We start from the raw sequence: 14,998 nt of genomic DNA, 5'->3' as shown, positions 1-14,998 counted from the left end.
TCCAGTTAACTATCAAAGGAGTTCATACTGCTGAATCATTTTCCAAACCATTTTTAGGTATTCAAATCTTTTCCATTATAGATATAATCAAATGTAGGCCTATGTTATATTTAATATATTTCAAAATAAATTAATTAATTAGACTTGTTCACAAAGAAGTTGCACAAAATGTATATATTTTCAAAGGGATAGACCAAAATTGTATTGTACTTTACAAGCTTATCTTTCCTGTGGCTAGAATCAGAACTTTTGGCGTAAGTATGATGTTACATAGTTAATGATATTGTATTGTGGCTTGAAATTGCTGTTGGCATGGTTTGCACTGTACTTTCTAAACACTGACGTTGCTGTGTGTCGTGCTGCTTGTGTCAGGTTCTCTGGGGTCCAGATGTCACATTCCACCTCCAATAACAAGCTCAACAGGTATTTACACTGCACTAGCACTTATCCATTATTAATTATAATTTTCTTTCAAAAATGGATTAAGCTTAAAAATCTTGAAGATATCGGTGATCTCAACTCTTATGAGTATATTTTCTTGTTCAGGATAGGTTATTTGAAGTTTCAATTATTAATACATTTCAATGCATACTTCTCCGTACATTTCAAAATCTATCATTCCTAGTATATTTTAATTTTATCTAGTTATGTTCTATCTGCCATCTAGTTAACGGTTTCTCAATTCTCGTTTGTCAGAATTTCTTATCTTGTATATTTGTTTTTTTCTTTTTTTACTTTTACTTTGAAGATTATCAACTTGTAAAATAATAATTGTCTTATTGATATCCATGATATACAGTATACTGTACTATGCATGCTTTATACCCTATTCATTCAGAGGTAGACGATTGTAAATGAGTATCAACAGCAAATTATCATCAAATGTTCATTATTGAAATGCAATATCAATATTGTATAACTGTATAATATTTTTTCTCAGATAGTTGAAATTTAGGACAGAATATCTTGATTCAGTGATTTGTAAAATCAAATTACTGTCATGAATTTCTATAAATTGATAGTCTTTAAAATGCAATTAGAACACTCTTACAATAAATAATAAATGTGTGAGAACACCAGTGTTATATTTATTATCGTAATCCATTATTTTTGTGATCCTTCAATGATTGTTTATAAACTTTAGAAGAACAATTGGAAGAACTTGGACCATTTTCAAATTTTTTATTTCAGTTATTATTTTGTAGTCTGAGTTATAAAAAATTGAGCATTGTTTAGGTGACATGAATGAATATTTCAGATATAAGTATCCGATTTCTCAGAAATGAGATTCATTACTCTATTATTCACTATTTTTCTAGTTCACCATTGACTATTAGAGTGAAATATTTTTTCGTAAACACATTTCATTAGTTTTAAATTTATCACGATTCACTTGATATAATTATGCAATTTGTTCATTGTTTTTCACTATCTTCAACTTGCATTTTTCACTATTTCTTCCACATTTTATTTAGATTTTTCATCACTTTCTTGTGTTTGAAGCATTCACTTGATAATTATATTTTTACGTTAATGTTTATTTCAATCTTGCAAATCATATTCAACTAAACGATTCCAGAATAGTCTGGGTAGTTATCAATCTTTGTACATTTCACCCAACCATTTTCTTGGACAAGAAATTTACTGTTCTTTAATTTTATTCTATACTCTTTGTATTTTCAGGAGAATTGAAACATTTTATTTCAAATTAAAAATATTATTAGATCCTGTTAGTTTATCATAAAAAATCTATCATTCCTAGTATATTTTAATTTTATCTAGTTATGTTCTATCTGTCATCTAGTTAACGGTTTCTCAATTCTCGTTTGTCACAATTTCTTATCTTGTATATTTGTTTTTTTCTTTTGATGTAATTATTGTATCATTGTTGTCTGCTTCCATTTCTCATTATTTTCAATCAATTTCTTGTTTGTCTTTCATGTTTTTCTTCTATTTTTTGTTCATTTTTTCATCACATTTAGTTCTATAATCTTCAAATGTTCAAATTGCATTAAAAATTCAATTAAAGCAATTCAACTATTACGCTAGACAATAATATTTCATTTCATCTTGAATTTCATTCTTGTCTTTCAGTGAATCAAAAGAATCTAGCAGTTTTCAAATTTTCAGTTTACTGGTAACTGACAAATCTTCGTCTTTTACCTTTCTTCTATGAGAGTTTATATGTCTTGACTCTGAAAATATTTTCTGAATCGCCTATTGTTATTCAATTATTTATTTGGCTTTTATAGGTCAGAAAATGTTCGTGCCCAGCAAGCACAAAATAATTCCAAGTATGATCTTTCAAAATGGAAGTATTCAGAGCTAAGAGACACAATCAATACATCCTGTGATATTGAATTATTGGAGGTAAATATCTTCTCACCGTTCTTTCAAATTCATCATGTTATTAGTTTTATTACCTAATAAGTTAAAACTTTTTCGATAGTTAATACTTTTGTTCTTTACATAACTTTATTTTCCATCAAGTCCTTTACTCACGTTTCTTTGTTTGTCGAGAGCACTTTTTCATTTATTTGGAAAAGTTGGATAGTAGTCTGTGATAACAATGACGTATTTCTCATTGCAAATTGAAATGGCACAACATTTTCAAAACGCTCTAATTTTCATGTTATGATACTAATTCACAATGAATCTTAATTGTTTTTTCTTTTAACTGAGAATTTTAAAGAAATACGTTTTTTAAACAAATGGACAATCTCTATTTTTCAATGCTGAATTCATAGTTTTATCAATTATGGTTCTCATTAATATTTCGTATAAATATCTTACAGAGTGAGATCTTAGAAAAATGATTGCAAATTCTCCATTGGACTATTTATCAGAATGAGGGAGGTGATTTCAGAATTGTGACTGCCTAATTGAGGTTACTGAGTTGCGTCTGGTTCTTGCTTTTATTATGCTGATTTCGTAAATTATTCAGCCAGAAATATCAAGTTTTTCAAAAGTAGTCTTGGGTGTAGTAATATATTATGTTGATATTTTTGCATTAAATTATATTCCAATAATTTTCTGCATTGCGAATCTATTGATTTGATGTGTGCAGGCTTGTAGGATTGAGTTCCATCGACGGTTGAAGGTGTACCACGCGTGGAAGGCGAAGAACAGGCGCCGCACCACAATGGACGAGAATGAGAGGGCACCTCGTTCGGTTATGGATGCAGGTACTCATCCAATTTTCCCTTTACTGTTACAATATCCTACTATAGAAAATTTATATTTTTTATGAATGTGTCTACTCATCAACTTTATTGAACATTTTGACTGTATATCCATCGGTATCCATCGGAGTGTATCCATCGGTAGATTTTACATGAGGTCCAACTATTTCATTTTGATATGAAGATTTTTATTGAAAAAAAAAGTAAATAGCGGGTTGTGCAAAACCTAAGAGGAATTCACGTTTTTATAATAACAGCTTTTGTTGTTTCTGCTAGTAGAAACAATCAGATGGTACTGTGGCGGGATACTCGGTGCTGTACATCAAACTTTATTTCAAACGTTCAAGTTTATTTTAAGCTACTGAAACGTAATGTAAGATATATTATAGGTTTTCAATGCTCTGTCAGATTGAAGTTTCATATTATTTTTTTTTCTCACTGCTAATTCCCTTATTTAGATAATATTGTAGAAAAAATAGATCAAAATTTAAGACTCAACCCCTTTCTTAATACAAAATTTGGTCAAGAAACAATTTTTTGCTTCAATAAAATAGTTCTAGCTATTCTGCATCAGTTTTATCGATTTTTGATTTTCGATAGATGTAAAAACTGGTCTCAACTAAAATAATGATAATAATAATTAGTATATTTCGCACCTAGGGCCGAAAATAAGATATTTCCGGCTCGAAATCGGTTTTTAAGTCCGAGGCCGTAGGCCGAGGACTAGAAAAGATTGAGAGCCGGAAATACATTTTTGCCCATGGTGCGAACGCTATTTTTCGCCACACCCAAAAAAAACTTCCCAATATATAAGAAATTAAAAAATAAATAAAATTCAAACAGCCTATTTTGATAGTTTGAATCTTGGTTATGACAACTTTTACTGTCAATTAATTTCAATATTACTAATTAATAATTTACAATAATGACCATATTTTTATACTATTAATATTAGGCGCGAGCTTTGCGCCCGGTGCAATATCATGGATAGATGGATGAATAGAATTTTCATTACTATTTTGAAATAATGTGATGAAAAAATTAATATAATTGCATATTTCACAGTTTTGTCTCAAAATATATCTAAAAAATTGATTGAAATTTAAATTACGGTAACTAATATAAAAAATAGGTAATAAAAGTCGAAATTCATCGACAAAAAAAAAGTCATTGACCGAGATTCGAACCTAGATCATGTTTGTTATTCACTGAGCTTTGAGTTCTGACTGATGTATTACGCCTTTACGCTCTCGGCCATTCCGTACTGTTGAACGTTGGGGCCTGACTGATAACCCTTAGCATACACGTAATACTGTAATACTAGACTTCTAAAAAAGTTTACTTCACTCCTAAAAAGCGTACCGTACAACAGACTTTGGCTCATGACTTATATTATTAAAATTATTATTATTATCTGTCTCAAAATAAAATTTTCACTCTGAATTAAGTCAGATAACGTAGGCTATGTAGGCTACTATAATAATAGAGTATAGCGCAAATTTGAAGCCGGTTTGCTGGCATTTTCACAACAAAATATTGCTCTGAAAATAGTTAAATCATAGAGAAAACATTCGAAGATTCAATCTTGAGTGGGCCTAATGTTTTCTCTATATGGTTTAATATTGAAGAAAAATTATCTAAAAGTTTTAATAATGAATTACGAAAAAATTACTAGGAATTTTTCAGTCAAGGCTGAGTTTCACCAGTAGGCTTACCTTAAACTTCAGATCTGTGCTGTATTTGCTTATTATTATTGTTGATTGTATTGCATTAAGAAGTGGAATTCGATAATAAAAAAGAAACAATTATTACTCTACCTCACTTTTAAATATTATACAATTATTGTACTTTGAATTCAAATTCGATTCTTCACTTTTAAATACTTGCGATACGTACCTTTCTGACAATGGACAATGTAGCCAACATTATATTGTTGAGGCTATGGAGATATATCATCGTATTCTATTGTTTGATATCAAAAACACAATAATAAATATTAAATTATGAAACAGTAATTTATAAAATATATTATTATAGACATAATACCGCGATTCACGATACATAATTATATAGATTATTACAGTCATTATGAGATTATCTCTCTATGATTTTTGTGAGATCGGACACGATCAGCTGTTATTCAAGGTCATTTTACAGCCCTAGGGCCGTAAAGTTTTACCGGCCTGGTCGGAAAACAATCACTTTCGGCCTCCATATGACGCACGTAAACCAGCTCATTACATCCAAGTGTGGCGAAAAATAATTTACAGAGTAAATTATTTATAAGTCTCAATAAATTGGAGACTGTTGTAGATATAATACTGTAACTTTCAGGATAAGTTATTGGTCAAATACTCTACCTTTTGACGTAAAACTGAATTTCAACCCCTCATAACCCACCCATTGTGTGGTACATCATTTTAAAGGCCTTTTTAAAACAAGAAAGATAACATCAATTGAAATGTTCTATGATACTTGTATCAAAAATGGCGGCTGATTGAATTTTTAGTTTTTAAAGAAATGATTGGTAAAATTTCAATCAGCCATCAATCACTTTGGATACAATTATCATAGAATATTTTTCTATTCATGTCATCTTTATTGTTTTGAAAAGCCCTTTAAAATGATGTATCACACAATGGGTATTTCCGTTTAAAATATTTGAGCCCCTCATTTTTTAACAAGTATCATAGAACATTTCAATTGATGTTATCTTTCCTGTTTTAAAAATGCCTTGAAAATGATCTACCACAAAATGACGGGTTGAAATTCAGTTGTACGTCAAAAGGTATTTGACCAATAACTTATCCTGAAAGTTACAGTATTATATATCTACAATAGTCTCCAATTTATTGAAGGGTTCCCATTTATATGGCTCACTCTGTATAATAATGTCGAGCGGTCTGGCTGGCTCAGGTCTGGTGTCAAGAGTTTTCAGGTCGCAACCGATGAATTATAATAATAATATCGTGCAACCTGGCTTCCTAAGGTCTGGTGACTTCAGATCATACCTGATTAGAGAGCCTCTGTCATGATCTAATGACTGTTTTTAGGCAGCCGAGACCGTCAAATCAATTTTCTCCTCATCATTTCAAATACTCTATTATATCTTCATTTTTTATCTTTTCCCCCAATTAATGCATTACTTACTTGAGATTCTATTTTTTCTTTTCTCCAATAGTATCTATTTATTCAAACTTAACTTCGGCTTACGCATAGGCAATGTTTGCCCATGTAAGCTTTAAATGTCCAATAGATCACTAATATGATATACTAAGTGCCGTTTGCACAGTGAAAGTTTAAACTAAATTTAATTTTAAACTGGATTAAATGCATATCAAGTCTCGTTCGTTATAATGTGGTTCATTTTGAGTTTGAGCTACCAGCTGTTTAAATTCAGTTTAAGCTTTGACTGTGCAAACGGCCCTTAGTATAAGTTATATTAGTTACTGATAACTGCTCCCTTTTCGAAATTTCTATTTTGATGAATATTGTAATGAACTGATAACTGCTCCTTTTCGGAATTCTTATTTCTCTGAATACTCTATTGAACATGTTTTGCTTTGCAGCAGCCAGAACGCCGCGCGTGCAGGCGAAGGCGCCGGTGAACACGAGCACCCAGCGCTACTTCCGCATTCCGTTCATCCGGCCGGCGGCGCTGGCCAATGGCAGCCACGTGGACATGAATGCGCTCAACGATGCAAACAACAAGCGCGGCTGGTGGTACGCCCACTTCGACGGCCAGTACGTCGCCCGCCAGATGGAGCTGCATCCCGACAAGGCTGCTATACTTCTTGTCGCAGGTCTGTCCGTACTTTACTCTACTTGTTCGTCATATGCGACTGCATGAAGGAAGCAACGCTCTCGCAGTATATGCCACGTCAAAGTGTTATCTAATATATTACTAATATCCTTCATCTATCAAACACAACCGAGAACACATAACATACATCAAGCAACAATTAACTAACAAGGAGGTATACTAATTTATATGGACATAATACAATATGGAATTCCCTGAGTGTCTTTTTGAACTCTTTCGAGCCCTCAATTTCTCTGATGTGAGATGAAAGTGAATCGAATATTTTCATTCCCATGTCACTCTCCACCAGACAAAGTCTATGAGGTGGGTAAACAAAACCTCTAAATTTTGTATTAGGGGATGACTCACCTGGTTCTCCTCATAAACCCGTATATTTTTCAAGACAAAGATTGCTAAAACAAATATATAAATAGCAGGAGTCAGCAATTTTTTCACATCTTACACTATTTACTCTTAAGGCTGTGCAACAGGTTAAAAAACTTTTTACTGGTGATATTTTTTAAAGTTTTTTCATATGTGTACTATCAAGTTATCAAAATAAAAACGTTTTCTCAGGAAAAACACTTCTCCGATTATTACTGTTTGAAATATGAGCGCCTAAAGTTCAAATTTTTGGGAAAGATCATTCAAAATTCGGTAAGGGATAAATTCATGAAATTTTTGAAGATGAATAAGATTCTTCATGGTATTGTTGATTAAATAAAAAAATATCATTAAAATTTCATTTTTTGATAAAGTAACCACTTTCAAAAAATGACCAAAACTAACTCAAGGTTATTTTCGAGCATTTTTTTAAAAATACCATGAAGAATTTATCCTCTTACCGAATTTGGAATGATCAGTCCTAAAAATTTAAACTCTAAGGAGTTGTGCTGAGCACTCTCTGAAGCTATTAGAAAAAGCTATTTAAAGGAAAAAGCACATTAATTGCCAGTCCAAAAAAATTGTGATACAATACCAAAAAATTTGAAATTCAGAATTGGAATGATGGTAATGGCTTCACGATGATTTCCATTATTGTGTTAAAAAATTTCACTTTACAATTAAAAATTGTCTTTGAATACGGCCCCAAGAGTTTTCGTGTATCGAAATAGTATATTTCGCACCTAGGGCCGAAAATGAGATATTTCCGGCTCGAAATCGGTTTTTAAGTCCGAGGCCGTAGGCCGAGGACTAGAAAAGATTGAGAGCCGGAAATACATTTTTGCCCATGGTGCGAACGCTATTTTTCGCCACACCAAAAAAAAACTTCCCAATATTTAAGAAATTAAAAGATAAATAAAATTCAAACAGCCTATTTTGATAGTTTGAATCTTGGTTATGACAACTTTCACTGTCAATTAATTTCAATATTACTAATTAATAATTTACAATAGTGACAATATTTTTATACTATTAATATTTTGAATAATTGTTTGAATTTTTATAGCTCGCGCTTTGCGCCTGGTGCAATATCTCATGGATAGATGGATGAATAGAATTTTCATTACTATTTTGAAATAATGTGATTAAAAAATTAATATAATTGCATATTTCACAGTTTTGTCTCAAAATATATCTAAAAAATTGATTGAAATTTAAATTACGGTAACTAATATAAAAAATAGCTAATAAAAGTCGAAATTCATCAACAAAAAAAAATGTCACTGACCGAGGTTCGAACCTAGATCATGTTTGTAATTCACTGAGTTTTGAGCTTTTGAGTACACGCCTTTACACTCTCGGCCATTGCATCTTTTGATCAAATTGGCCTGTAAGTCAGGTAACGTACTATGTAGGCTACTATAATATAGTGTAGCCTATAGCGGCAAACTTGAAGACGGTTTAAACAAAATATTGCTCTGAAAATAGTTAAATCATAGAGAAAACATTCGAAGATTCAATCTTGAGTGGGCCTAATGGCTTCACGATGATTTCCATTATTGTGTTAAAAAATTTCACTTTACAATTAAAAATTGTCTTTGAATACGGCCCCAAGAGTTTTCGTGTATCGAAAAATGTGTTTACATCTGTTACTTGTTTGATGAGTATTGATTATGCTTTCTATTTCCGGAGTTTTGCATGCTCACATTCCATCAACTTTACAAGAAAAACAACTGCTATTTACTAATTGACATTATGATGACGTTCCAGGTATGGATGACATGCAGATGTGTGAACTCAGCTTGGATGAGACTGGTCTCACTAGGAAGAGAGGAGCTGAAATCCTGGAGCACGAATTCAACAGGGAATGGGAGAAGCATGGAGGCAAACCATATGTAAGAGCAGCGGATCGCGCCAAGTAATTCATGCAAATGTAACATTTTGGAAAACAGTAAACTTCATAAAGATAAATTCTATCTTTGCATTTTAAAAACAAAAGAGCATGTTGGGTGAACTAACTTCATACGTTTGTTGTTTGGATAAGCGGTTGAGTGTATCATCTGAATTATCATGTATGCTTCTATTCCGTAAATATCTTTACTATAATTTATATAGTAACATTCACTATTATTATCATTCCATTTTTCCCAAATCTACCATCCTGCATCTTTTAAATGCATTCCAATTTCTTAAGTATCTGAAGAATTCGACTCAAACATGATTATCGTAACCTATAAATTGATATATTTGAAGACATTTATAATGATGTGATGAAGAAATAAATAATCAATATGATTTTTTTTTTTTTAATTGCTGTAATACATAAGTAGTATTTCTGTTGAGACCAATGAGATTGAAAAAATATAAGGTATATTTAGAAATTATATAATAATTATTTACAATCTGAAATGTCTTGAAGACTTGTACAGTATTAGTTTTATGCAATCTAATCATGTGATACGTTTACATCAAACTATATAGATATGTAAACAAAGTAATATTTTTTGGAAAGATGTTTCTGAATCAATAATTAGTCAATTCAAATGAACTGTTCATTTTATGCTATTTGGAAAAAATATTATTCAACATACATTTTGTTCAAACTGTCTCAAGGTAGACACATAAGAAGATACAGTAAAATGCATTATAATGCGTCACTGTAGTTGAGTGGAATCTTAAACTTTACAAGCCACTCCATTCAAAACTCCATTTGTAATATTATTCGAATTAAATGTATAATATTTTTTTCAAATGATCAGTACCAATCAATTATTTATCAAGTAATTATATTTTTGTAATATAATAAATATAGTGAAGAACAAATAAAATAACGATGAAGAATAAACTACGACAAGCTGTCATATCATTAGAATGCTTGAATTCTCATAGAATTTATTTTTCCTCTAGAGTCAGCCGATTACAGTTACTTTTTAAACTTGATGTTCAAAACTTATGCCCTCCAAATAACTGAAAATATTCATAATCATTTTACATTTGTTATTGAAAGTATTTTTTATTCGTATTAAGTAAATACTTATGCAGTAATGTGCCTTATAATAGATATTTAATTCTTTACAAGCTTATGCTGATACACACCCATTGGAGTTGCCCAATAAATGGAACAAAAAGGAACAATGTATTAGGCCCTAGATTGTGGCGGATCATGCAGACACTTTGATACAAGATTGAAGAAAAAACATTAACTTTTACTAAGAATTTTCACCAGTAAAGAAATATAGTCACGAATATACACTAAATTTGTATAAAATAGAAATACAAAATTTTTCGCTTAATGAGTTTTAAGAAATGTCCAAAGAAGAAGCACCGAAGTAACCATAAATCGCCGAAAATAATTTTGAAAACGCGTAAATAAATTGAGTTCAGAGTTGTTTCAGGTTTAGAAATATTATACCATATGTTATGTTTCATCCTGTTGTTTCTTGTTCAGCCATGTCTTTCAGTTTTATGTCGTTCTTTTAGCGCATTGTTCATTCTACTCTTGAAGGACTTCACCTTGGTCGTCATCAATTACATCTGGCGTTGATGTCTACGCTCCTGCGCTGCTTCTGAGTCCTTGTCATCGGTATCCTCCTCAGATTCGCTCTCCTCAGTCTCCTCCTCATACTCGGACTCCTGTTCAAATGGGGGGGGGGCAGCGAAGTGTATGGAAGCCATAGATGCAGCGAGCTTCTTGGATGACGGCTGCTTAGAGATCTGAGTGACTGGGGATCCCTTCTCGTAAGCCTTCAGCTGCAGTTCGATCTGCTCATTCCTGAGCCAGGCTGACTCCAGTTTGGCGCGTGTTGTGTCCAGCTCTTCTACTATTTTCTGGTACTTGTCTTCCATTTCCTTAGCGACAGCTGCTGGTGCGGCTGCTTCTTAATTCAGTTTTTGTACTAGCTCCTCATCCTCTTCGGTTTTAACTTGGAGCACAGCACCTCCCCTCTCCGACTCAATGTGTTTCGTAGCCTTCTCTTTCTCAAGTTCAACTCCCAAGTTGAGCAGCCTAGCCATGAGCCGCTTGTTTCTCTCTCTCTCTCTCTCTCTCTCTCTCTCTCTCTCTCTCTCTCTCTCTAGCCCCTCCTTGTTCCTGAGTTGGAGGGCCAGCATCTGTTTAGCGGACTGCAGATCGTCTCTGACTTTGTCAATGTCGTCCAATTCGTCTGGTTCAGCGGCCAAAGCTACCACATCTGCTACTTAAGTCGATTTCTGTATCTGCTCCTCTATGGTCATTTGGCGGCGGAATTTTCTGAGGCCATCAAGTATTGGTCTACTCCTACCATTGGTTCTGGTCTTTTTCAGTCTCACTCCTTGTTGAATTTGTTTGAGCAGTTGATTTTGAGCATTGTCCTTTTCTGATTCATAAACAAACTGTCATTTGGCTTTTGCCTCAGGTAATATGGGAACGCTACGATCGTTGCATTGGACATGTTTTAATTGGAATATGGCTCTGTGTTCTGGTCACCATACCATCAATACCAGATTAACCTACTGCAGAGACGTTTCTTGAGGATGCTGGCCTACAAGATGGGTTTCAACTACTTTGAAGTTCCCGTGGAAGAAATTGAGGGACATTTCCATCTCCTACCTTTGGTTCTGAGGAGGAGACACAATGACCTGGTCCTTCTTTTCAAGATTGTCAATGAATATTTGGACTGCCCTGAATTGCTGGCAAGCATTGACATCTGTGATCCAAGAGGGACACGCTCCAGGACTTTTTTCCGCAGACGCTGTCACACAACGGCCCATGCCTACAGTAGTGGACTGTCTAGAGTACTTCGTTCTGGTTGTGAGGCTGCTGCAGCTGAAGTTGATTTCGTTGGGGTGTCCCTGGGCTCTTTCAGGAGAATTATGATGAGAGCTCTGCATCTGTGAGTTTAGTGTTCCTTTTCTTGCTGTTTGCCCCCATTGTTAATCTTTCATGTTTATTTCCTCTTCGATCTATATCTACTGTTAAATGTGTTTTCTTGTGTATTTTGTTTTTGTATTTTTGTTTATATTATTCACATAGTTGATATTCAAATATTGAAAATTGTTTTTTATATTTTTTGCTTGTATCTGTTTTTCGCTGTTATTTTTCTATAAAATTGGTGTTGTATCGTTGGAAGTTGAATAAATAAATTAATAAATTTAGCACCCTGCTCGACTTCTTTCATCATATCTGTCCAGTCAGGACCTCTCCTGGGTCTAGCTCGCAAAGTTTCTAGCTCAGCTGCCTTCTCTTTCAAAATCGGCTTTTTGTCTGCTGGAGGTTTCCTATTGGCTCAGGGGGACATAGGTAGCGATAGTGGAGGAGGAGGTGAAGAGGGGGAGAATCATTTTCCATTTTAGGCTTCTTTCTTACGACAGGTGGGGTAACTGCAGTTTCAGGCTCTTTCTTCACAGATTGGAACTACCTTTTCAGGTAGGCTTTTTCTTGTGGCACCCTCACTGGCCCTCTTGGCACTCAGCTGGCCTGTTGGTGCTGCTTGGGTAATTTTCCATTCTCTTTCACTGCAGGATTTGAAGGTATTATTGTGATTTTGCTTTGCTTCCTTTGTTGACCTGATGATTCTCCCTGTGATGATACAATCCATATAATGACTCAGATTGTTGGTGTCAAGTGAATTCTTCGTGCACTGTGAGAAGTTGATGTTAATTTTGAACTACAATAATTCGGACTATCTGCATAACCTACAATTCAGACTGTTATTCTCGAAATAGATGTTGACAGCAACCTGTTCAAATCACGTTGTCCTTATTGTATAGGCCTACGGTATGTGTGGAAGGTTTGAATGATAGTTATATACTTCATGAGTTTCAAGAAATATCCAAAGAAAAAGCACCGAAGTAACCATAAATTGCCGAAAATAATTTTGAAGAAGCGTAAATAACCGGAGTTGTTTCAGTTTTAGAAATATAATACCATATTTTATGTTAATTAATTTAATAAATTAATTATCTCCACTTAATAAGATTTGAAGACGAATTACTTACTCTTATTCAAACAAGCACCAACTACCATCTGACCATTCGACTCAATCACGAAGACTTAGCAAAACCAGGTTTCCAACTTTACAAAGTGAAAGATCCCTAAACCTAATGTATTTTCTAAAATTTTCAATAATTACAAAAAAAACTTTGAGTTCTTCGGCTGTTTCATGTCTTTCAAATAAATCAATGGATAAAGAAGAATGATAAAATTAAATTTTCGTACGATGCGAAATAAATAACGACAATGCCTGTGGGTGTTATATATTTAAAAAAAAATAATTCTTGTCAAAATGTTTCTGATCCATAAACCAATCCATTATTTTTCATATAGTTCTATTACGAATTAATATTTTAAAAATTCATAGTGCAATCTATCTACATGCCAAAGGCTATGTAATATATTCATGTTATTACCAATTACTATAGTATCATACAATGATAATATATGTTATCTGTGAATTACTCTGCTCAAGCTATTTATGACAGTGTATGATCGAAATTATATTTTAAAAAATCATTATATCAGAAAATATGTAGCCTATTATACATTATATATTATATAAATGTTGCAAATTCGTATTATTTTATGGATTAAATAGATGTATATTACTGTTTTTCGAGTGTATCAGAAATAAAAATATATATCGCTGGTTGTGATACCCGAATGAAACTATTGCTGTATTTTTAGAATGTTGAACCATTGCAGAAGAGTATCTATGAGATTAGTCAAGTAGCATATAATATTATAGTAAGATAAATAAATCTAAATCCCTTCAGTATTTATGGTAGATGATACTAATCTATTTTTGTGACCTTTATATTTCAAAGCAGATTACATTTACATTTTAGTTTTTCTTTTGTTCCATTCCATTAGTATTTTCATCAATATTGTTCTCAATTTGTGAGGCCCTTATCAATAATGATTTTATTCTTGACTTTTATTTTGTAATCCTTTCTACGTAAGGGTTTATTATTGTTGATCGACTTGAAAAGTGTAGTAGAAATTCCACGATTAGAATAAGTTCGTTCATTTTATCTGTGCATCCTAAATTCATTAAGTGTCTCATCTTTTAAGCAATCACGTCTAAAATTCCACTTACGTATCATAGCCTATACTCTGTTAAATATATCAAATAACTTTAGGAGATGATTTACATTCTTTTGATTGCATTTATATATTTATGTGATATTATTACTCATGTTTCTTTATTTCTACTCATACAGTACTTGCCAAAATCAACCTATTATTTGTAAATGTATTAGAATGTTTTGTGATATTGTTTGATTACATTACTTTATTATTACAATCATGTTCATATATACAATTCCCCACTAGAAATATTTTAAGAAATTGCAAAGTAAGAACTATTAATAATCTCATCTGATGGTTTTGTTTATTAGTTGAGAATAAAGTTTGTTCACAATAAACTTCTTTATTCATGTGTGTGCGTGTCCCCCTCCTGCATGCGTGTGTGTGCTTGTGTGGGTATTTAAATGTGTGTGTGTATGAGTGCGGAGTTAATTATTATATAGCATCATATTTTCATTTATTAATTTTTTCTCAGTTTCTATATTCTTTTAGCTATTTTTATAAATTAGTTAAGAATTATCAAGAGTTTTATTTCCTCATATAGTATTATCCTTCGTTTTCCATCTG

General features: G+C 32.6%; 2 protein-coding genes across 2 annotated transcripts in view; one reads left to right on the top strand and one right to left on the bottom strand.

Annotated features, from left to right (window-relative positions):
- LOC111049990 (myosin heavy chain 95F) overlaps positions 1-14,316 on the top strand; it is a 66,449-nt gene extending 52,133 nt beyond the window's left edge. Inside the window, 5 exon segments of the mRNA XM_039438648.1 lie at positions 373-423; positions 2,253-2,370; positions 3,068-3,185; positions 6,752-6,985; positions 9,139-14,316. Of these exon segments, the coding sequence (XP_039294582.1) occupies positions 373-423; positions 2,253-2,370; positions 3,068-3,185; positions 6,752-6,985; positions 9,139-9,290 (673 nt within the window). The 3' untranslated portion in view covers positions 9,291-14,316.
- LOC120353788 lies at positions 10,021-14,788 on the bottom strand. Its single transcript, XM_039438637.1, has one exon. The coding sequence runs from the start codon at positions 11,212-11,214 to the stop codon at positions 10,897-10,899; it is 318 nt and encodes a 105-aa protein (XP_039294571.1). The 5' UTR covers positions 11,215-14,788; the 3' UTR covers positions 10,021-10,896.
- Between the last annotated feature and the right edge of the window lie 210 nt (positions 14,789-14,998).

Source organism: Nilaparvata lugens, chromosome 1 (assembly GCF_014356525.2).
Source record: "Nilaparvata lugens isolate BPH chromosome 1, ASM1435652v1, whole genome shotgun sequence".
Lineage (NCBI taxonomy): Eukaryota > Metazoa > Arthropoda > Insecta > Hemiptera > Delphacidae > Nilaparvata > Nilaparvata lugens.
The sequence above is the reverse complement of the archived record's forward strand: the minus strand, read 5'-3'. Positions and strand labels throughout refer to the sequence as shown.